The sequence below is a fragment of the Colias croceus genome, chromosome 17 (assembly GCF_905220415.1).
Source record: "Colias croceus chromosome 17, ilColCroc2.1".
Lineage (NCBI taxonomy): Eukaryota > Metazoa > Arthropoda > Insecta > Lepidoptera > Pieridae > Colias > Colias croceus.
In genome coordinates, this window is record NC_059553.1 from 6,801,071 (window position 1) to 6,827,472 (window position 26,402).

General features: G+C 34.0%; 1 protein-coding gene across 2 annotated transcripts in view; it reads left to right on the forward strand.

Moving 5' to 3' along the window:
• The window catches only part of LOC123699154 (transcription factor HNF-4 homolog), a 67,889-nt gene that overhangs the window by 6,681 nt on the left and 34,806 nt on the right, over positions 1-26,402 (forward strand). Inside the window, exon 1 of one of the 2 annotated variants that reach the window (XM_045646038.1) lies at positions 19,202-19,360. The exons of the other annotated variant lie outside the window; for it this stretch is intronic. Coding sequence (XP_045501994.1) covers positions 19,342-19,360 — 19 coding nt within the window. The 5' untranslated portion in view covers positions 19,202-19,341. Of the gene's footprint in view, positions 1-19,201; positions 19,361-26,402 lie in introns of those variants that run through there. 2 annotated transcript variants of the gene reach the window in all.

Sequence of the window (26,402 nt, forward strand, 5' to 3'; positions counted from 1 at the left end):
TATAATATCCAGTAACTGTTTACACAATAAATATTAATGATTCATACACTAATTATTATTTAGTGTTAATTTATATCTAAGGTTATCTTTATTCATCCGGATCATAACTTATAAATTCCTAACCTTTTTGGTTTGAGGGTTGAGTCTAAAAATATTTACAGTTTATTAAATACACGTGTAGAAATTATTTTTTACGAAAATCTATAAGTACATAGTTAGATAGTAATCATGATTCATGGTTAGATAAATTCAAGATTAGTGTAATTATCTTTACAGTCCATCTACAATTACTATTTTTCGTATCAATTGTAAAATATTTCCATAAGTGACATAATACTATTCCACGTATCTAAATAATATAGAATAGAATGGCATAGAAAAAACATTATTGCACACAAAAACAAAATTTACAGAAACGATATTACTTATATAATAAATGTACAATTTGGCGGCCTTATCGCTTAAAAGCGATTTCTTCCAGGCAACCTTGTGAAAATATACCTAAGTACTACGATTGTTCTAGTTACCTATACCAATAACCTAGTATTTTCCCACATATTCCGCACTAGCTGTTTCGCGCGGTTTCACCTCCGTGGCTCCGCTCCTGTTGGCCGTAGCGTGATGATATATAGCGTTCCTCGATAAATGAGCCATCTAACACCGAAATAATTTTTCAAATCGTACCAGTAGTTCCCGAGATTAGCGCGTTCAAACAAACAAACAAACTCTTCAGCTTTATAAATTTTATAATATTAATATAGATAATATTATGTAGACTGGATAGGTACCTACTATAGTTATCAACGTTTTCGTTGAGTCATATTCCTGAATCCCGTTTATCCAGATTTAATAGCTTAGATTTAATAGCTTCATCAAATAAATTTAATTTGGCATTAGCAATTAGTTGGAACTTTAATGGTGTATAAAATTGCGTTATCCTAAAAATACTTTGTTTACAATAGTATTAAAAACGATAAACAGTTTGAATCCGGGTCAATGCGCGATCAAGTCCCTTATCTACAAACGCTTCATAACGACATTATCTAAATGACTCATAGCATTCAGGGAATTGTATTAAACATACCGTAGTTATTTGATATTTCTTTAACTATTATTTTTATCTGAAAACTACCTACATTTGGATATCTCTAGCAGATACCTCAAAGACCAAACTATCGGCTAAAACTATATTTTATTAAAACTGTAATTGAATTAAGTAGCATGTCACTCATGCTACATGCTAGTTGCTACACATAACACATGGGTATAAGTGAATGAAGAATATCTCAAGATAAATTATTTAATAGCCATATGAATTGCATTTAATAATAAGTAGAATTCAATGACATCGGTTTTGTATACTCATCTAGAATATTTTACGATGCCTGCTATAATTAAGTAACCAAATCATAGCAAAAATTATCCCGATTTAACCGATTAAAATCAAGTTTTAAACACGCTAATCTCAGGAACTACTGGTTCGATTTGAAAAATTAGATAGCCCATTTATCGAGGAAGATTATAGGCTTATCATCACCCTAAGACCAACAGGAGCAGTCAGCAGAACAACGCGGGTGGAACCGCGTGGCACAGCTAGTCACTTATAATCTACCCGGTCTATTATGTAGTTCTACAACTGCTATAAATATCAATTTGTTGCGTTGTTTTCTTGATAAAAATAACACGTAAACACATAAAGATTGTAACGTACAGTTCACAACAACATTACCTTTATACATTTAAAACAAATAAATTAAAACTAAAATTATTAAAATATTTTTTATACTAATATAGTATGTACTATGTATAGGTATTATATTATCTGTGATACTCATAGTATGATACTAGGTACTTCAGTTCTCAACAATTGACAGCGAACGGATATTTCCCAAGAGATCCCCTTCATGTTATTCTTCCGTTGACACACTGGTAATCTTCTTATTCGGGAAGTATCTATAAATCTATTTCCTTATTGTTAATGTGTTGAGTCCTTAAATAATTTTAATACATACATACATATTTAGCTTTACTATTGTTCTATCTATCTCTTACCTTTATTAATATTAAATTAAGTTTTTGAAATTACGTAACTACATTAGTGGTACATTTTCATATCATACACAATCGTTTTATTAGGAATTTTTTATGTGTATGTTAGTTTTTTAATGTGTACTACCAAATATTAACATTCTTTTTATATAAAAAATATTTTAAAGCCAAAAGACATGTACAGTGTACAGTGTACACCCCTCGCCGATTTTATTACGGTTAATCAACTCTACAAAATATATTCACGGCCATATATTTTACCGTTTTATCTAACCTTCAATAGTTATAAACATTTATTTTATCTCAGTGTATAAGTAACTTTATCTAGATGATAATGACTGAATTTAATAAGCTACTTCGCTTATTACCTCCATAATCTTACTTATGAATAAAACTGAAACGCTGTTGTTGCTAGGTGTAAACCAGTGAAATTCAATTAAAAATTCATATAATATACATTTTATCTAATATCCTTATTATTTTTTACAGATATAACTAATAAAAAAGGTTTTACACATCTGCAAGTGAATTATTTAATTAGGAAGGAACAAAAAAAACGGCAGACTTCTTACTTTTTGTTTGAGATGCGGAATTTATGGAACACTATTCTTCTATATCAATTTATAGAATGTCACACGGAAAGCTTTATTGAAGTTGAGAAAGCCCTTTTAGAGTTTATTAGTTTTTCTCTAGTGTAGAGACGAAGGTGTAAATTATTTGAAGTCATAACTTTAGTTCGGACAAGGTCGCATTGATAAGGTTGAAACTATTAATGTCGATTATGCTAATATGCTTTGCCTAATTAGTTAATTATAAAAATAGAAATAGAGGAGGTTTGATTGTTGAGAACATTGGATTTTTAGCCGTGATAGAAATAATTTGTATAAAATAGCCTCCTAAAATTAAACAAATTGAGAGAGAGAGCATTAATTCAGGTATTCAAAGTCTTGCCTATATGAGTAATTTCGTTTGAAGCTGTACCGCAGAAGTGTATTATTAGATCATCAATAATGATATTCGGTTATTATCATAAGGATTATCAACAAATACAATGAAAGTACTGCATTAATCATTCAAACAAAAGAGGTCGAGACCCGGTTAAGGTTATGTTAACTTATGGCAAAATTATAAACGTAGTTATATGTAGACTAGCTGTTCCCCGCGGTTTCACCCGCTTTGCTCTGCTCCTGTTAGTATTATAATACCTAGTATATAGCGTATTAGCGTGATGGTAATTCCTCGATAAATGGGCTATCTAACACCGAAAGAAATTCAAATCGAATCAGTAGTTCCCGAGATTAGCGCATTAAAACAAACAAACAAACAAACTCTTCAGCTTTAAAATATTACCTAGTACCTATGGATTACCTATAAGGAGCCCGTAGACCACACGAATTGCTTCTAATACGACAGATAATAATATAATACTATACTAGTACTAATACCATACATTATTAAATAGTAAATTATACTAACTACATACCTACTACGTCTAGATACAAACTTCAGAACGTACTACAATAATATTGTAATACTGTGGTACTACGTTATACAGTAGCCTGTGGTTTATCACTAATTAAAGCTATTTTTTTCATTACATACACAAGTACTCCAGTTTTATTAAGATATGATTATTTTAAACATAATCATATCTTAATAAAACTGGAGTCCCTTGGCTTTTATTTATTTATGAAAAATAAATAATATTTTTTTTTAAACCATTTATTGATAGAAAAATAAACATACATTGGGCATACAGAATAAACACCACATAAATCGACACGATTTGATCGTGGTGCACATGCATTCTAGACGTCAAACAAATACAAGATAGGATAATATAAATTTTGTTACATTACATATGAAATTACATTGAAAAAATACATTAAGATGGCAAGTAATAGTTAATTCTTATTTAGGTACCTACCTCTTTTCTGACAAATTTTCTTTTCAATCAAGCACAATTCCATCGAGTATCCTCAGATTATTAGATATTACTTATCTGATTTTATCAATATTTCTTATTGTTGAAACAAAATGATAATGATATTATACGTCTATATAGGTACATTTTATATTCAATTTTATTGTGCTATGACCGATCGTGACGACTCGTCAAGGGTAAAGGAGATTATTTCATTTTTATTATTTCTATATGCATAATGAACGTAAACGACTTCTTATTGTAGTAAATGGAAAATTCATAATTACTGGTTATATAATTTCATTTTTCAATTTGTTTAACAAATGACACCTAGTTAGGTATTTAATAAAAATAATTATTTGCACAAAATAAATCAAATACGTTATCCAGTAAATGGAATAAGTAGTATTTGATTTATAAACTGGCAAGCATTAAATAAGTGTTCATAGGTATTTCGGTATCTGGTAATTTTGGTAAATAATGAGAAAACAAAGTCATTATGAAAATCAAGTCAAGTGACCCATCACCCAGTTCATATTATTATAAAATTATAATATTGATAATAGAACATATTGTATTGAAATAGGATTAAATTTCGCCATCGATAGAGCTGTCTCTACATTGTAGTGGTCTATATCAGGAGTTGGAATTCTAGTCCCAGAATAATTTCTTTAATGTTATATGTATGTATATTAAAACGATTATATGAAAAAGATTAACACCTAATTATTTATAATCGTATAAGTAGGTACCATATTAATTGCCTTTTCTTGTTAGCGAGCGTTACGCACGATAAATGTGAAACACAGACACAGAACACAAAACGATCACAGGATATTTTTTCAATAACGGAGAACGAACCTACGATTCACACCGCTGCACGCTACCTCAACAGATATTCACTTACCATAGCTCTATAGAGCTCTATCTAATCGATATACAATGTATACTTCAATGATTTCTGTGTCGTTCCAAATAAACACGCTTTCATCATATAACTGACACTCGTTGCGAGCCAATAAATTATAAAAGTGATACAATATATTTATAAAGAATCTAAATATAGATAATACATACAAAGTCAGCGGAAATTGCCACTAGTGATTGGTTGTATCACTTTATTTTTAATGGAGAATGCAAGCATGTGATTTTCTTGCCAGTGGATTCATAACCTATGCCAACTGCAATACAATTTGCTATGTGTTGATACGTCATGTTATCTATAAGTAAGGTCATGATTTGAGGAAGGATTGGAGGTTACCAAATACCAATCCGGAACTACATTTAAGAAACTTTTGATAACTTACCTTCGTCTTACAGAATACAGATAAACAATATTATTGTTGCAGTGGTTGAAAATTATTCAGTTGAAAAATGTCGTTACATATAGGTAATAATGGAGTAAGTTACAGATAAACTGTGAAAATTGGTTGTAGAGATTGAAACAAGTTGTATTAGGTAGACAGATTACGGTAAAACTGTGTAACGAGTTAACGAGAGAAGAGAAGAGTTTTTCAGAAGAAGGCCAGTATTATGATAAGCTGGCCCTCAAACACGTATCTAATAAATAAGTATATTCATACATTTGTGGTTCAACAGCAGTACCTACTGATTTTTATTTTATATGCCGCGAACCTCATTTAAATTTAAGTAACGCAGATATGTCACAGCGTCCACAAAATAATCATCAGTCTTAGATTAAGGATTGGTCTCCAATCCAATTTGGAGACCAATCCTTTATCTAAGTCATCAGTAATATTATGTGAAAGTAAATGTTTTATTTATTTATTTATTTATGGTGTAGCAGTGCTATTAGGTACAACAACCAGGGATTAAATTGTTAAGTCGCACAATTCTCACAGTCAATGTTTCAGTTTTAAAAAAATTACATGAGCAAATATTATAGTAAAAAAGATGTAAAAAATTCAAGGTCGTTATTATAGTACCTTATTGTACACAGTAATTTGTGCAATAAAAACCTTATAAAAACTTTAAGTGTTTTAAAACTATAAATAGTGTGGTTACTGTAAAAATATGCGATAAGTGACTCCATATCCATATTTTTTAAAGACATTTTGTTAGGTACTAGCTAATTTTTACACCTATTGTTACTTTAATAATAATTACTAATTAGTAAAATATAATACAGTACAAGTAGTGTAGAAACCGTGTAGTGTATAGTGTGTAGTGTAGAGGTACTTATATTACAAGGTTACACGTTTCCCATATTTTAATTGATTTTTGGATTAAAAAAAAATCATTTATGATTTGGTATGTATACATCGTTTGAATGTATTTAGGAACCATATTATTATGTAAATTTTTGAGTAAATAATAACATTACAAGAGTAGATACTTAATAGAAAAAACGTGTTTTTTATTTTTGAAATTATTTTTTAAAATACGCTATTTAAAATCGTGCTAACCACTCTTCAATGCAATAAAATAGATTTATTACTGTAGATTAACCACTATGTAATTAGTATAAAGTACTTTCATCATGAAATATGCATTAGCCTACCAAATGCCTTTTTTTTATAGTGGGGAAATCTTCTTAGATACCCCCGGCTCCCGGGGATGGAGCCGTGGTTATGTCGGATTTTTACCGACTAAAACCCCACTCTGTTCCATCGCGCTGCTTTGGACGGAACTGCGGGAACGGTTACGACCGCGACTCTACCGCGTGTCCCGCCCAGCAGATGCCCGTTTCCAGGCCCACCACTAGAACCCCCCCTCGCTGGCGGCTGCTGGAACGAAGGCTTACGCCACCAACGCGCAGACAATGGATCTTTCCCCGCTCCATCATCCGCGTTCCCCCGAACCCCCGACCTCGACCCCCACCGAACGGAAGGTCCTCCGATGTGTGAAATACACGTCGGGGGACCCTCCGGCGTACTTTTATAGAGATTACCTCGCAGCCCCCATCTCACCAGAGGTGGCGGCCCTCGGTCCGGCCCCACGGACCGGATTACGAGTTGGCAGACGGCCGTTTTACAGCGGCCTCCGCCCCACACCTCTCTGCAAAAGTCTCCGCGCGTCATCACAATGACGCGTCGGGATCCCGCCCTCCGCTGCACGGCGTAGCTTGCTAAACCAGCGAGCCCCTCGCGCCGCGACCTCTGGCCACCATCCACCGCCGCATAAAAGCCGGCTCCTCTCTGGTCCACAAACAGGACCTCTGCCATCGGGTCAGTCGAGGCTTTCCAACCCCAACTGCCGTTCAGCGCCTAGTGGACACGGGGTCCGCCAAGCCACGACCACTGGTCGCCAACCCACGCCGCACACAGCGGCCGCTGGGCCACACCTAGCCCTGGCCGTCGGGCCGGTTGAATCTCCCCGACTCTAAACCAGCCGTTCAGCCCCTCGCTGGTATTATACTTACGTTCATGCATAAAAATTACCAAACAATATGGTCTAAGATCCGAATATAAGTCGACATGCAAGGGGGTGATAATTTTTTTTAATTCATTAAAAATGTCCTGTCCAGGATTTTCCCAGTCAACCCATTTTTAATATATTTTTAATACACTAAATTTATTATAAAATTGGTCTCATTCTATTATCACGCCGTTGCATTTCGACTTATATTCGGATCTTAGACCAATAAATAAAACAAAAAAAATTACTAGTAGATATCCAGGTAGATAGCTACTCGATATGTACTAGATATTTTTATGGTTCAGACTAACATACAAAACATTATGTAGCTATAATACCATGTGTATTTTTTATCAAAACTATGCATAGGTATTTATTATTTCTTATATCACTTACGTAAGTTACGTACGAACCTACGTACCTACACGTATGTTCCTGTTTTAAGGAATTCATTAACCTGCGAAGGTTAATGCTAAACAGTAATTATATATTTATTATTCCTCTGCACCAACGATTTTAAACATTGCTAATGAGACCATTGCCTTAAGTTCGATTAACCGTTGTATTTAGAAGTTAGAACATATGATTTAGAAATACTTTTTCATTTTATCCTTTATCTGCGCGGCTAATTTTAAGATTGTTCGAAAAACATATAAACAACTAGTAATGTTTGAAATGGCCTTAATTCATGTAGAACTATAAAAGTATGTTGTCCTGAGATTTCTTCAGATAATTAAATACATAGAGCATGACCACACGATCAACATGGCATGGCGTTGTTATGCTTCAAAAATCATTTTAGATATGAAAATGTCGCCGTCATATTGTAAAAACTGTTTTATTACCTATAATCTAACTCGCGATACTGTAAACTGTTGAAAAATTGTGATCCATAACATTTTCAATTTAACGTTTTACTTATGTTTTGTTTGACTATAATATATTCGGGGTACTTATTAGTTATTAGTTATTACCCATGTTATGTTATATACCGTGAATCTACTTTGCCCAAACGTCTGTCACACCCGTATTCACAAACGTTACTGTGAGGTCTCATAGTAGGCATGGACGCATAGGGGTAGCAAAATCATTTCACAAACAATACTTAAGTGGTGAAGCGCACTATGCGCTCGATAAACTGAACGCACAGCTAAGCAACTTCGTTAGCTACTTTAGACAACGCATAGTAGACCAAAAACAGGCCACGTGTACAAAACGTGTGAAGTTATATTTTTTTGTCGTCTTAATTTGTTGTTACTTTCGACCTCAAAAGTTAAAATGGATTATAGCAGTGAAGAAGAATTCGTAATTATATTAACGATAGGATATTTGAACAAAGGACAATAATAACAAGAAAAGTGGTACGGGACTTTCAAGATCCTTATTTGATTACTATAGTTCGGAAGAGTTTAGAAAACGTTATAGATTTTTGAAAGATGTTGTTTATATATATATGGCTGTGAGTTGAAGGCAACAGTCAAGTCCTCCCAAGCTTGCTTTTTTAATTCAATATTTTTTGAATTAGTTTGCTTGTCTTCAATAATGGGTCGGTCTCGTACTAGAGCCACGATTAGTTCCCTTTCCTACGTGGTGAATGGTATTTTCTTAGAACTGGAATACAATTATGTACTCATATTGTTTTATACGTCACTCAAAATAATTTAAGTTTTCCTTAGTTTGCCAGTCAATATGCCATATCAAACCAAGTTAAAATTACATACATAATAGCAAAGTAATAACATTACAATGTTTAAACTTAGGTAATTTGTGAAGATAGTAAAACAAAATTTCTCTGACCACATTGCGTCCGTAACGTTATTTTTTTTATTTCCAGTCACGTGGTGCTGCGACATTTTAAGTGTAAGCTTATTATATGAAAATTACTTAGGAAAATTACCACGACAAATCAAATGAACAATGTTTCTAAACAAACGGTTCGAATTGATTGTCATTGTCATTTACTCCTGTCAAACTCTACCATGAACTTAGCAATACAAATGGACCAATCACATGTCGCCATTTTACGCAGTGCGTTTGCTTTGCCAAGCATTACTTAAGTTTTGTCTATGAATAGAAAGGCTCGATGAATGGAACGCACTGAGAAGTGTTACCCTTGGCACAGTGTTGATGCTTTACTTAGGGAAGTACTGTTTGTGAATACGGGTGTCAAACTTTTCGGTAGACAGAGCTCCGCTTCGCAGGCACCGATTAGAGTCGCAGGTCTCCTAGTCGAATAATTTAGTCTCCTAATCTAATATTGAATACCAATTTTAGAATTTATCGGTTTAATAACGCTAGATTAATATATCAAAAAACAATACATTAAATTGCAAGCAAATGTTATTTATCATAATTTTTCGCATATTGTACCTAATCTTTTTTTTTTTAATAACTTCACCAATAGTCAAGTTATAAACAAGTCAAACCTATACCACAGGTGTTAGAGCCTAGAGGCACCTAGAGGTATGAATGGATCGCGTCAGTGCAACGTCATCTATTTTAGATTATACGTGTCATTGAACGGTGGGTGCAGAGGATTTGCCAAATGCCGCCATTGCATCTGCCAAGTGACGTTGAGTGCAGATACTTTGTTTGCATAACAATGTTGTGGTCACGCATCTGTTTCATAATATCACGTTGTTGATTGTTGATAGTTTGGGAATGTTCCTATTTATGTTGTTTAATTGAACGTTTATAGATGACCTGGTTGCCGCCGGTTAGTGACCCTGAATATTCCGTCAGGTGGTGAGGATGGAACCCAATATAACACATTTTTTTTTCATTTTTCTAATGTTGATTTGTGTTGTTAGAATATAATATGTTGATTATACTACGACATAAGAAATACCTCTCTCAACCCAAGATAACTTTAGTCTAGAGTCTAGACGATAACTTGGATAATTATTATAATATACATTGTATATAAAGCTACATTCTTCAAGTCATGGTTATTAATTTTAATTTTCAACAAAACAAGCAGGTAGTTACGAATCCAAACACATTTTATATCACAAAAAAGATAATATTCATAAACTCATTATGACGATTACCTATCAAAAATACATATAACTGTAAAAAACACATTTTTAAGAATGCAAAGATGATTAGCAACTTAGAAACATTTTTTATCTCATAAAATTTAAAAGAAAGGCAAGGCAATTTATTTTTAATGGCATAACATAATTGAGCCACTGAATAATTTGAAAATTGCAAAATACTTGAAATTTTTTACTACAGTATTTTTTTCTTATAACTAAATATAAAGCTGAAGAATTTATTTACATGAATGGTAATCTGACAACGCGTTATAGAGTAGGTCATGGGCGTAACCACGGTGGGGCAGGGTGGGGCGCTTGCCCTACCCAGGCTTTGACCTGGAAGGTACCTAACCAAATCTAAAAATTGAATCCAGGTACTAACTAACTACTAAGCTTAATATCCGTAAGAAAATTCACACTCGATTCTCGATAGTCGACAGTCGACACAGAAAATGAGACCAAAACATTAGTATTATTTACCTCTACAATGACTGATTAACAAATAATTGTCATACGCCCAGCGACCAAACGGCTGAAGATAGGGACACATTTTGGATCTATTTCTATGTGGTAGGTGAACAATAAGGTGTTTTGAATAAGAATAATTCGAATAACGAATTACACACGAAAAAAGAAAACAGCTGAGGCTTCTATGTTAGATAAACTGTAAGAAAAATGAGTGTAGTACAGTTAGTTACCCCACTATTATATCCAATTTCAATTTTGTTTTAAGTTTCACGTTCTAAAGAACGTGTCACGTGAGTTACAACTCAAAAAATATGGGCCTTAGAAAATATTTTATTATTTTATTTATTTTTATTATTTATTGTATATTTTTAAAAAACTTTCAGAAAATATTACACAGAATAAAGTGAGTGTTATAAAAAAGTTTTCAAGGTAAAGAAGATAGCCATCGCAAATGCCATCGCAAATGCGTTCGCAAATGCGTTCGCAAGTGCGTTCGCAAGCGCGTTCGCAAGCGCGTTCGCAAGCGCGTTCGCAAGCGCGTTCGCAAGCGCGTTCGCAAGCGCGTTCGCAAGCGCGTTCGCAAGCGCGTTCGCAAGCGCGTTCGCAAGCGCGTTCGCAAGCGCGTTCGCAAGCGCGTTCGCAAACGCGTTCGCAAGCGCGTTCGCAAGCGCGTTCGCAAGCGCGTTCGCAAGCGCGTTCGCAAGCGCGTTCGCCAGCGCGTTCGCAAGCGCGTTCGCAAGCGCGTTCGCAAGCGCGTTCGCAAGCGCGTTCGCAAGCGCGTTCGCAAGCGCGTTCGCAAGCTCGTTCGCAAGCGCGTTCGCAAGCGCGTTCGCAAGCGCGTTCGCAAGCGCGTTCGCCCTCGCAATGCCCTCGCAAATGCCTTCGCAAATGCCCTCGCAAATGCCTTCGCAAATGCCTTCGCAAATGCCTTCGCAAATGCCCTCGCAAATGCCTTCGCAAATGCCTTCGCAAATGCCTTCGCAAATGCCTTATTCCTATATAATATGCCGGCGGCACAGCCGCCGGCCGTGCCACCGGCATTTGAGGTTGCTAGTTACATATTATTATTTTTTTATTGTTGCCCCACCTTGAGCCCATGGCTAGCTACGCCCATGGAGTAGGTAGGTATAATATCTATGCCACAGCCCACAACCGAAGTCGGGATGGAGTATAGACTAATAAAAAAAAGACATAATACTATTTTATTATTTTTATGTTGACTATCGACATTCACAGTTCACGCTACAGGTTAGCAATTTACGATAATTTTTTTTCTAAATATTGTGGTCCAATATTTTAGCTAATCATAGAGTTATCTACTGTTAAAACCAGTGATACAATTATAATATAATATGAATATAAATGTGAAGGGTATGAACTATGAAATAACCTTGACGTGTAGGTACGTCTTGTAGAACTTACCTAGTTGTTTGTTTACTACAGTCGAGAAATGTATATACTCGTAAATATATCAACCAAGTATGTCTCAGGCCATGTGTATTGTTTTGTAGGCCGTACTTACTACAGAACCATAGAGATTTATTTCACCTAATATTGAAAAGACAATCTTTAAGAGTAGCAAAAATTTCTGAATTCGACGAACTGCCGATAAAGTGCCGAGCGTTTATATACGGCGAAATTCTACAATTTGCCTACGACATATTTTACAAAGTATGACGTGGTATGACCACGTATGACACATCACACAGTATGTCTTTAATCTGAACCGATTTCAAAAAATGAGAATCTCCATGATGACTTGTAAAATATTCTAGATATGTAGGTACCTATATCTCTGTCTTAACAGTTACCCCAGATTAATTATTATTAAATAAGCTGGTAATTATATAGGAATAACGCAAGTGAAGATGATAATATAGAACAAAATTGAAAAAAAAATCAATGGTAGTAGACGTATGATAGTGTAGGTACAACAGCAATCCTAATCAAATTGTAGAGTGGCAAATCAGTCAATTTGGCATTAAGGACGTATCTACAAATTGACGCGCATCAATTTTAGGTATTGAGTCTGCTACACGTGCAGGGCTCACACACACATCGAAATGAGCGAAACGGCGAAATTATGAGTAAACTGACACGACTTGATAGGCTTATTTTTATTGCTATGTTTTTTTAACTTTACTTTGATTTGTAAAGTTTGTAACGTTGAATGGTCACAAAAGTAGATACCATTTATCTAATTTCATTGGACAGTGATTGTTTGATAAACAAGTACATACTTGCCAAAGTGTACTTCGAAGACTGGTACTGGAACTCATAGACGAGTGGAGCTAGGTGTGCCGAGTTTGGGCTCGTTTTGTTAGTAATGTTGAGACCTTACCTCCGGACTTGATGGAGTGACCTGCAGGTGTACTTCGAAGACTGCTACTGGAACTAATACACGAGTAGAGCTAGGTGTGCCGAGTTTGGGCTCGTTTTGTTAGTTACGTTGAGACCTTACCTCCGGACTTGATGGAATGACCTGCAGGTGTACTTCGAAGACTGCTACTGGAACTAATAGACGAGTGGAGCTAGGTGTGCAGAGTTTGGGCTCGTTTTGTTAGTTATGTTGAGACCTTACCTCCGGACTTCATGGAGTGACCTGCAGGTGTACTTCGAAGACTGCTACTGGAACTATTATACGAGTAGAGCTAGGTGTGCCGAGCTTAGGCTCGTTTTGTTAGTAATGTTGAGACCTTACCTCCGGACTTGATGGAGTGACCTGCAGGTGTACTTCGAAGATTGCTACTGGAACTAATAGGCGAGTGGAGCTTGGTGTGCCGAGTTTGGGCTCGTTTTATTAGTTATGTTGAGACCTTACCTCCGGACTTGATGGAGTGACCTGCAGGTGTACTTCGAAGACTGCTACTGGAACTAATAGACGAGTAGAGCTAGTTGTGCCGAGTTTGGGCTCGTTTTGTTAGTTATGTTGAGAGTTTGAGACCTTACCTCCTGACTTGATGGAATGACCTGCAGGTGTACTCCGAAGACTGCTACTGGAACTAATAGACGAGTAGAGCTAGGTGTGCCGAGTTTGGGCTCGTTTTGTTAGTAATGTTGAGACCTTACCTCAGGACTTGATGGAGTGACCTGCAGGTGTACTTATAAGACTGCTACTGGAATTGGTCTAATTGGTCTACTCGGTAATAGGTTTAGTCTACTCGAATGTGCGGTCTACTTGCCCTTGGTCTACTCGGTAATAGGTTTGGTCTACTCGAAGGTGTGGTCTACTTGGTCTACTCGGTAATAGGATTAGTCTACTCGAAGGTGTGGTCTAATTGGTCTACTCGGTAATAGGTTTAGTCTACTCGAATGTGCGGTCTACTTGCCCTTGGTCTACTCGGTAATAGGTTTGGTCTACTCGAAGGTGTGGTCTACTTGGTCTACTCGGTAATAGGATTAGTCTACTCGAAGGTGCGGTCTACTTGGTCTACTCTCTAATAGGTATGGTCTACTCGAAGGTGCGGTCTAATTGGTCTACTCGGTAATAGGTTTGGTCTCCTCGAATGTACGGTCTACTTGGTCTACTCGGTAATAGGTTTGGTCTACTCGAATGTGCGGTCTACTTGGTCTACTCGGAAATTGATGTAGTCTACTCGGAAATTGGTGTGGTCTACTTGGTCTACTCGGTGAAGGTACGGTCTACTTGGTCTACTCGGTGAAGGTGCGGTCTACTTGCCACTTGGTCTTCTCTGTGAAGGTGCTGTCTACTTGTTCTACTCGGAATTTGGTGTGGTATACTTGGTCTACTCGGTGAAGGTGCGTTCTACTTGGTCTACTTGGAAATTGATGTGGTCTTGTTAAAAAATAAAAGAATACCTAACTCTGCGAGAAAAAAAAATTAATTTGACAATTGACACTGATTTCATAATGATACAATGTAATAATAATTAAAAACTAATGACATACGATTTACTGACTAATAAAGTTACAAATTAACTAGTTTTTCTAATGTGTGGTAATAAAGTTCTATATAGTTAAATAGAAAATAATTTGTGTAAATAAAAAGTATCAAATTTCTTTAACAGCAACCTTACTTTTATATTTATGAGGAATCAATATTTTTTTCATATTTAGGTATTATTTATCAATTGTTATCTTTGTTATCAGGATACGCCCAAATTTTTGTTACGCAATAAAATACTTTCAGTCCTTAAACAGTGTTCAAAGATAGATAATTATATTGAAAAGATAAGATATACTTAATATATTATGTTATCTATCTGAAACTTGGTGGTTTTTCCCTTTAATATAACAATAACAATGGTTTTATTAGTAACCGGGGGTGAAACCGCGTAGAGCACTACGCGGTTTCACCCCCGTGGCTCCACTCCTGTTGCCCGTAGCGTGCTGAAATATAGCCTATAGCCTTCCTCGATAAATGGGCTATCTAACAACGAAAGAATTTTTCAAATCGGACCAGTAGTTCCCGAGATTAGTGCGTTCAAACAAACAAACAAACAAACTCTTCAGCTTTATAATATTAGTATAGATTAGGTACTAGGTTAAATTTTTATATTTTTAACGTGAAGAAATACTGCATGAATAGTTACCGGCTACTTTAGGGGGTTATGTCAGACTCCTGTCTTCTACTGACTAATTATTCTCATTGATTGGTGCAATCAAGTGCAATTCATACATTCATGATACTTAAGCCTCTGTCTTCTGGCCTAAATGTTATTTTCATACAGGTGATAGTCTCTACAGTGCAATAACTAAACTACCACAACTCTGTTTACCAATAAATTACTTAGGTACGTAAATCGTAAATCATAACAGATAGATTCGTCATGCAAATAGATTCTGGATGTGTTCCAGTCTGCATTTAAAAGCTATATCTATGGACAAGCTATGGACATAAAATATAATATTCTATGTTATATGTAATTATTATTTTCGCTTAACTTGCTTACCTACTCGTATGCATCGTATATTTGTATCGACGTCGTGGCCATATCGTAGATTTGCTCATTTCATGAAATGGCCAACATAGTTTGATCAGATCGTTAAATCGTCAACGTTTCACGATTTGGCCATCGACATTTGGCCAGATCGTATAAAATATCTTAGAGAGTCCATAAAACATTAAAAAATTCAGAATATTTTAAGAACTTGTTTATTGTCATTTAAGTTAGTGCCGCGGTAGCGCCGGCGAATACCAGAAGCGAATGGTTTTTTCAATAGAAAAAATTAGGTTAGGTTAGGTTAGACTTTAATAAACAACGCACGAGCCGAGCGAGCAAAGCGAGCGTGCCGCAGCAGCGGCCGGCGAGGGCCAGAAGCGAATCGCTTTTTAAAAAAGAAACAAAAATGGTCGCATTTCGTGAAATGGACGGACAATACCTAATTCATTTTATATTTTTGATGTCATGTTATCGTTTTACACTAGACATTGGTGAAGTCCCTTTATTGTGTGGGTCTTAAACAAAGAAGAAAAAGAAGACATGTTATCGTGGTTTGCACACACCTCAAAGAAGGTAGGTAGGTATACATATTATTATGCTGCATAAAAAAAGCTAAGTACCTACCTAATTGCATGAAGGTTATTCCGGATGACGGGTTAAATGCAATAATACTAAATTAATACGTAACTAGTGATTGATTAAACAAATATAAATGCTATTATTATCAAACCCGTATATTATATTAATGCGATACATTCATGATAGGTACTCACAATAACACGACGCAAGGCTCTGAAGTGGTATTCACAATTTTTCGAATTAACCGCCATCCGAAATTTACCTCTATTTTGCTAATTAGGCAGAATTCTGCAAAATATGTTTTGGTTTGGGAAATATAGATACACACAGATATAAGTACCTACTTATTATGAGAAAAACGTATAAAATCCGAATAAAATACTTTTTTAATAGTCTGAAATACAAAAAAAATGCATTTTCCTGGCGTTAGAATGGTATGCAAATTATTTCAATGTGTATGAATTAGCAAAAACCATATTCCCGTGGTAGGTACCTAATGGTAAAAACGATGTTGAATTTATCTCAATTTAAATTCTAATTTAGAGTGACTAGTGCCATCTGTTGCCTGTAATAAAATAATGAATTATAATAATTATTATCAAACTAAGGTTTACAATAGATGGCGTTAATATCAAATGACGTCTCATATAATTTGAATGTCAAACTGACAGCTAAATCTGACAACGCTGTCAGAAGAACTATACTGCCGTCCTTTAACTAAAAAGCCGTTAACCCTCAAATGGTCAATTTTCAGTTTTAAATGTAGGGTGACAAAGTTCAAAATTCTCTATCTTTCTGTCTAAGAATCATGTCTCTAGCATTAATAGATAAAGAGATATGAAAATATTGTGAGCCGTTAAGTAACACTATTTTCGGCGATTCCATAACTTGAAAGCGTCTAACCAACACTACTTCGCTAAATTTCCTTTAAAGTACCTTAACCGCCAAATTTAATAATTATTTTTTAGCTTTTTACTTGACTAAAGGCACGTCATCAGATTATACTTGACTATAGGGACGCAAACTGACTATAACTGCTTTGTGATATGCTTTCATATAACGATTCCAATGGAAATCCTTACCTTATTTGCAGTTACTCGCCCTTAACGCTTTTTTAGTTAAGTAACTTTATTTAGGAAAACTTCTAATTACACTTTTTTGCTAAGCTACAAAGCAGCTAAGCCTCATTTTTTAGCTAAAAGGCAGTTATCCGATTCTGGTGATGCATCCGTTTTGGGGATGAGTGTGATGCTGTAATGTTGTCGCTCCTAAGCAGAGTACCGATTGCTTTTGATTTTCTTTTACAAGACCTATTGTTTCTGATCAGGTTTACTAAGTTTTATACAATCTAGCAGCTAAATTATGGAAAATATAACAAGTCAAAGTTACGAAAATTTGGTAGGTAATGGTTACGACAGTGCGAACTTTCAATCATTATCAGTTTAGACCTTGGTTTAGACTCTGATTAGTCTCTGTAACCGAGAAAGAGGATATATAGACAGTCTGTACTATTTATTAATGATATAATTTACCCCTTGGGTGGAATTAGTAATCGACTGTCAAGCAATGTACCTACTAGAGATGGTGATACAAAAATTGTTATGAGTATACTACCTTTGACCCGCTGGCGGAGAGTCCATTTTGCCACTATTTCTATTTTTTCTTTTCTTTAAAATTTGTATTTTTTTACATGGTAGCAAATAAAAAGTTTTCTATTTCTACCTCCTGCTATTTTCCACATATTCTGGTATATTATATTTTCTGAATGTGGATGAAAGAGTCTTCTAATCATTTGATAAGCGGTTCTACATTATTTATTAAGAGCATCCCACATGTAAGAGCTTGAAGACCTATTGAAACCGGGATTTTTTTTCAAAAGCCTCGTGCACAAGTCTTAATATTATTTTTTCAGAAAACGATTTGTTTACATTGTTTGTTGTCCTATTTGTACTCACATATCCTTGACTCTTGTGATGGCTTCGCAGAAGAGTATTTTTAAAATAACGTTATAATTGCAATTCTAAATGAAAATACGGTTCCAAAAAGAAAAGCGAGACGATTTATCTCAATCTTAACCCCTTAATGAGCCTCTGTAATGAAATAAACGTGAACATGACGTGAAAAAAAGGTTAATTTTATCAAAAAATTAAAAAAGTCATTTAGTAAAAGTATAAAATACTTGTTACTCACAGACAGACGCGAAAACCATTAATTTAGATAGTGTTTAAATCTTTAATACTTAAACCTAAAAGCTTTTGATCCTTTTCCTATCCATTGGTTGACCTAGGGGATGTAATTCCCGAGAGCAAAGATTCAGACAGCAGCAAATTTTTAACATAAGTAAGGTTATAATTTAGTACAACTATATAGAATCGTAGTACAAAAGCATCCAAAAGCCCTTAACTGCTGATTATAAAGTTATTGAAATATAAATTAAAGCGAAAGTCATAGCTTAAAAGCAGTCATAGTAGCTTAACGACGTTTTAGGTAAGCATTTTATTAATAAATTAAAAAAAAATCACAAAATAAAAATAAAAATGCTAAATTACTTAGTTAAAAAGTCGCTATGGTATGTTAACGGCCGTCTTGTCCAGTAAAAAGTTAAAATTTTCAGATAATATGCTGAGCTAAACGAGAAAAAGTTAATTTAAAAATAAATTATAACAGTGTCTGGTTAAAAACTATTATTTATATATAATATAATTAAATGTCGATCGATGTATCTCTCAATAATTATTCTAAGTGTCATAATTTTTAAGAAATAACGATTTCCGTCTTTTTTGTCATTTACTCGAAACTCACTTCGTTGGCTTAACGGCTTTCTAGTTAAAGGACGGCAGTATAGTTGTCATTTGTCAGCTTTGTTTGTCAGTTCTGAGTTGAACCAACTTCTGAGTTTGTCTATTAGTTAAAACTTTTTCGTGGTTAAATTAATATTCTTCTTTTTATACAACAATACCGTAACAACAATTTCTGATCAGTATTGTGTAAGTGTTCAAATATGGGACTATGTGACGAAGGTAAGCAAAGATACTGGTTTTATACTACGTCATTGGAAATACGTAAACAAGTCAATTATCTCGACACAATTAGAGTTATGCACTTCCTTCACGCGATATTAACTTGTGGAGGATTTTAATATAATGTCACTATATTAAATAGATATAATTACTCGATGCTGGCTAGTAATCATAATAATTTCAAGTACTGGCTGGAAATTACTTTAAAAGACGATACCTAACTAGTAGGATCGCAATATGTTTATTTAACACTTATTGGTCCTCCGCTGGGCAGTATTGCGGAACTACCGAACGAGTTTGACCTCAAATTAGTTTACAAATGCTTATCATGTTTATGTGTTAAGTGGTTTTTATTTATTGTTTATCATGAAAACTAGTTTTGCGCATAAACATAGTAGTCGTAATATATCGTGCCTACAATCTCATGAATGTTACCTTGAAGAAAACCTTTTAATTACATTAAATCTTATTTTATTGACCTTATCTTGATAATTTTTAAGGCCATAGTATTCATAAAAACCCTACCTATATGTTGCCCATATAAATTTCACCCAAAGATTAATTTTCCGAACTGATCGGGCCGCTGGGGGCTCAATGGGTTATGGAAATTATAGTTAATTCATTTATGTTTATTTCTCCCTAGTAATAAATTAGGTAACTTGACATTTAATATTTTTGCAAATAAACGTTAGTACTTTTGAATGTCTCATTTAAACAAACTATTAATTTTATTCAATAAGAAAGAACTAAATCACTTATGTAAGTTACTTACAATTGTTATTTCTATGTAATGGTTTATTTGTATCCAGATACAAACAATTATCAGTCATGTGTAAAATTTGTTTTCAAGTTAAACTACCAATATCAATCTGTAATAGACTAATTAGACAATAATTATTGTTGTCATTCATTAGTACATGAGTCATTATTATGATGTGTAAACATTTATGTTATCAATATGAAAAAAAAAAATGCAAAGGGGCTTCTAAATTCAAAAAGTTATAAATGTTAAATAGATTTTACTACCACTTTGAATATAATTGGTAGTAGCTTAATTTAAATCACTGAAAAAATGGAAGACAATATTATAGTGAAGTCTTGTCCTCTCTAGTGGGGTATGGGATGTAGGTGATCAGCCTTTAGTGTCCTGCCAGACCAAGACATTTTTTTTCTTTGTGGTTGTACGCCCATGGGTTAACAACTATACCAAGGAGGCAGTCAAGACGATATGTATATGATATACATACATACATACATTCATACACATATTGAAATAGTTAATAATAATCATATCAGTTATTAGTTATGAGATAAAGAATATTCTCTTAAAATCATATAGGTATATAATTTAAGAGTATATTATGGCAATCTAAACTAATATTATAAAGCAGAAGAGTTTGTTTGTTTGAACGCGTTAATCTCGGGATCTACTGGTCCGATTTGAAAAATTCTTTTGATGTTAGATAGCCCATTTATTTATAGGCCATATATCATCTCACTGAGACCAACAAGAGAGGAGCACTGTGGGTAAAACTGCGGAGCACAGCTAGTAAGAAATAAACAGTACACAATATCTGAAACTCAAACAAACACTACAACTCAAATATCTATAACCTAGTTTTGACCATACAAAACACAAGATGCATGCATTATTATGATGTATGTAGATAGTCATGCAACATTGCAATTCTTATTAATGTACAATTGTAACATATAAAATTACATATAATCAATGGTTGTAATTGCTGTCACGGTTGCCGTTGAGGTACTTTAAGAAGCCAATTAGTATCAATTGTAGTGAAACTAGAATCGCCAATTGGTCGCCCTCCAGTGCAGCCACAACTTTGCACTCAATAAATTAACATACAAATATAAATAGATGGAAAATGACCTTGAACATAGAACAAAAATATATTAATAATGGAACCTTTTGATTTTGAAAATGTTGGATAATAATATTAATATAATACATATGTATTTAAGGTAAAATTAAAACATAAAGATGTAAATACTATTGAAGTATTGAATGAAGATGTGTCGAAAAAACCCCATGTTCTATGTTAGTTAATTGCAGGCGCGGTCCCAGCCTGACATTTTGGGACACGCAGCTAGAAAGGTATGGAATCCCCCCCCCAACCGTACTCGCCAAATATCGTATTCACGTGAAGAAGAAGTAATAAGCAAAAACTTGAGAAAATCGTACTCGATAAAATAGAAAAAAAATTCTTATACTGTACAATATATTATAAAAAACCGGCCAAGTGCGAGTCGGAAGCCGTTAGCTGCAAATTTTCGCAAATTTCAACATTTGCAAGGGATTAAAAACAGGTTTAAACAGAACTTTAGATGTGCGAGTGACTCCGATTTGCACCAGTTTTTTATATATTGTACAGTATAAGAATTTTTTTCTATTTTATCGAGTAAGATTTTGGGGGGGGTCATGTCCCCCGTGACCACCCCCCTGGGACCGCGCCTGGTTAATTGCTTACTATTTAACAAAATTATACAAGATCAGTCATAGAGTTTTAATAAGTAGGTATATTTTCTATACATTTCATAATTAAATACAGATATACTTAGGTAAATTTCGTTTTTAGAAAGTCTTTATTATTTATAAAATTATGCAATATACTATAATTGAAGGTTTTAAAATAGATTCTTTATTTTTTTTATTCTTGTTGCCAAACCTCTAAAACCCTATTGTATTGACCTTATTGACGTACGACGTGGGCTATATTCATTTGGGCATTTCTTAATCTATACTAATATTATAAAGCTGAAGAGTTTGTTTGTTTGTTTGAACGCGCTAATCTCGGGAACTACTGGTCCGATTTGAAAAATTCTTTCGGTGTTAGATAGCCCATTTGTCGAGGAAGGCTATATAGGCTATAAGGCTATCAATTATCATCAGGCTAAGACCAACAGGAGCGGAGCAACGCGGGTGAAACCGCGGGGAACAGCTAGTACTAGCATAAGACAAGCATATGTATTTAAATAGAAATGTAAAGACAAAAACCGAATCTATTCGAAATATAATTTCAGCGTTTTTTAGCATTGAATTATAAAAAACGTTAATTTCTGACAATAAATACTAGACATTATTCAGATATAACAAAACTAAAACCAGTTTTACTTCGCTATGACGTAAGCAAATATAGACATTCAAAGAAATACACATTATGTGTGTAAATAACTTAATTGTTAAGGAAAATTGCCTCTATGTCTATGAAAACAATTCATCTTATACGAATTGTACCTACCATGAAGCTGCAAATTCTTTGTCATTTCCTGTAATGCATCCGTTTATAGGAATTCTTCTAATAATAATCATTTATACTTAAATAGGCATTTTATTTAGTCATACAGTCATGTCTGTTGCTAAGGATTAAACCACAGAATACTTAAGAGTACTAACGTACTTAAACCATTTATAATTTATATCATATGATTTAACAAATTACGCATGCTATACCATTCCTGAAGCGGTGGGCAAATTTATATTGTATGCAATATAATTAGGATAATGGATAATTTGGATAATTTTTAATGATTTTAATCTTGTTTTTAATTGTATGAATTTAATTTGTATGGAATTTAATTTTATAATCGTATTACTAACATAGTTTCTAAGATTAATGTATACTAACACAAATATGGATGAATATCTGGAAATAAAATATTATTTATTTATTTATACAAAGCTAAGTCTGGAGCTTCTGTGCGAATTTATCAAAATACAATCGATAAAAAGTACGAAGTAGGTACGCTGTACGTGGTTGTATCTGCTACCATAAAAGGTATAAATAATAAAATAAACATAACATTATTTTACATAATATGCAATATAATAATTGTAGGTTTGGTTTGTCAATAATGAATTGCAATGCACCGATCAAAGTCCAATAGTTCATGATCGATTTTTCTAGAATTAAATGCAAGTCATGCTTATTAAATGGTTATCAATTTGTATTAGGCGAATACAATGATTGTTTGCGAGTAATTGGTTTTACCTAATATCTGCTAATTAAAATTCCTTTCTTCTTCTGTATCTGTAAAAGTTAGTTATTATGAACATCTCCTTTGCTAATAAAGTCTTGCACTAAGAAAACTGTCTACCTGAAAATCATGCATATTTTTTGCATACAATGTGATAAGTTTATTTCCCCACTAGGTCATTGAATTGCTTGAAATTGCACTTCTGCTGAGCTAAACTATTAATACACAATAGTTTACGACTACAAAAATCATTTTCAGGAATTGATATCTTTCTTATTTAGAAATGTGTTTGGCTTTATTAAAGCTTCTGTTACAAATTACAATATTAGTTCTGATTTCAAGCGAAGATTGTTTATTTTAGTTTGTATACAATGTTAGTGAAGTCTCGTGTCCCCTTAAGGGGCATGCATTATGTCATCCTTCTGGGTTTTGTATCCTGGGTTTTGTGGTCACGTTTATTATCGGTAATATAAAAAATAGTTTTCACCCTTTGCATTTCCTTTTCAAGTCTGACTTTTCAATCTGTTTGTAATGGAAAATAAGTACCTAAATACGCTTCAACAGTCGTAGCTAGCAAAAACAAAAAACATGTTACCTGTGTTTTTGTTTGTGTTATATAATAGAATAGCAGTTTTCCTCGAATACATCTGCCTATTCTTGATGTCAAGGCTGAGGTTAAAACGTCATACATACATACATACTTGAAAAATATAGTATGTACAAAACAATGTACTGTATATTTATTTAGTAGGTACCTAACTACCTAGCTATTTGGACTCGACGTTACTTTTTTGACCATATTCAGACTTCCAATTTCACTTGCTTTTATCATAATTTATTATAGTTATTCTATTGATTTTCGATTCCACGACATTAAGTACACTTTTCCATTAGAGCCAGCGCGCACGAGCAACTTTGTCTCCGCAACTATTTTGTCTCTCCCATCAATTGTATGGGGAGTTGCGTCGCTACGTGCGCGCACTTTCATACTAGCCCCATAGGTGGGAGAGACAAAATAGTTGCGGAGACAAAGTTGCTCGTGCGCGCTGGCTCTTAAAATACCAACCAATTTCAACCCACTCGGGTCTTTTTCGCTTAAAAGCTCTGTTAAAAACTAGATTAATGTTTTTCGCTATGAAACATATCTTTTTCTTTGAACAAGCAAATAACTGTGTATAAATGTAAAACATATCCAATAATATCCAATGGTAAAACAAGGTGCATAAATTCATAGTCGGTACTCGGTAACAAACTAAAAACGACTTCTATTAAAAGGAAAAACAACGATATGTTAGTATAAAAACATACAAGATTCACAACGTGTATTTTTAATTTATTACAAAATATAAAATGAAGGCTAATTTTTGTGGCAAAATGTAAGCTCACAAAAACTTCAGACGTAAGGAGTTTTTCTGATGTTTATCACTATTTAATGCCTCTGGTCGACTTGTAGATTTTGTAAAAGATTGTTCCTATTTATATTTTTTTAACTCAATGCTATCAAAATTACAATGATTTTCCTGTAGAAAAGACATCGTCTATAAGCTCCTGCCCTGTCTCATTTGTCAAAATTATGTCTGTAAAGATTATATATTATGTATTAAATCAAGTCTAAACAAAACAATATTGATTCTTAAAATGTTAAAATACAATGTCGGGGTGTAATGTCACAGAACAATAACTAGTAGGCAATGTATAAACATTTTCTAGAGCCAAGTGCGAGTCGGAATCGCGCACGAAGGGTTCCGTACTATAATCTATAATAGAAAATCACGTTTGTTGTAGGTATATTGCGCAAAATAAACAAGTATATTGTATCCGGGGACCCACCTTAATATGTGTATATATTTTTTATTTTTAGTATTTGTTGTTATAACGGAAATACTTCATTTGTGAAAATTTCAGCTTTCTAGCTATCACGGTTTATGAGATACAGCCTGAAGACAGACAGGCAGACACACAGCGGCGACTTAGTAATAGACGTTTTACGGAACCCTAATTACGCCTATAAGAATTACGCGATTCAAAATACAATGTTCAAATTTCTATTATACGGGTAACTATAATATTATGTACCTATTGTAGTTGCTGATAGGTTGTTGACAATAAAACAAATATTTAAATTGCAAATAAAAAATCGATGATATCATTGTCTCTTGTATTTTTAGCACTTACATACCTGTCTTCACACATATGCGTAAAATTACGAAGAAAAATAATAAGCTACCTAACAATAAGATTATTACCAATTATACCTCTGAGGTTAATATAAAATTATGAACCAAGATTCGATTTAATATTCAGAACCTTTTTCATTAGTCGAAAAAATAGTAAAAGATCAACCAGATCAACCAGATATTTTGGGATGAAACTAAAAATCTAATTTGACTGTTATGTTTAAATGCAAAAGAATAATGATTAGACAAGAAAAAAAATGGAAAATTATTGTCCCATAAAGAATTAGGAGCACAACAGTAAGATATTAGTAATTTCGAATCTAGATACTTTTATTATATAATATGTTGTGATATCTACGAAAATTCCAAGATGGATATCATCTAACCTGAACCCTCCCCGAACCTATTATGGGGAAATAGAAATTTCCCCATAAGAAAAAAAATAGTCTGCAAATGAATGATATTCGTCCTTTGATTTTTATTTTTAATTGAAACTTTCGACTTGCATACAAGAATGAAGAAATTTGGATTCAATACTAATAATTTAATAGTAAATTATTTCACATAACTTTAATAGCTCATACATACCCAAACATACAAACACACACACGCACACACACACACACAAACACACACACAAACACACACACACACACACACACACACACACACACACACACGCACACACACACGTGCACACACATACACACACACACACACACATACACACACACTCACTCACAGACATACATCTGCACACGTATTATGTTTGTAAACTCTAGTTAAGGAAGAGCGGGTCCTCCTGACACAGGTTTTTGTAAACTTACTAGGAGGACTCATCCATTTTCTGTATATGAAAACTGTGTGTA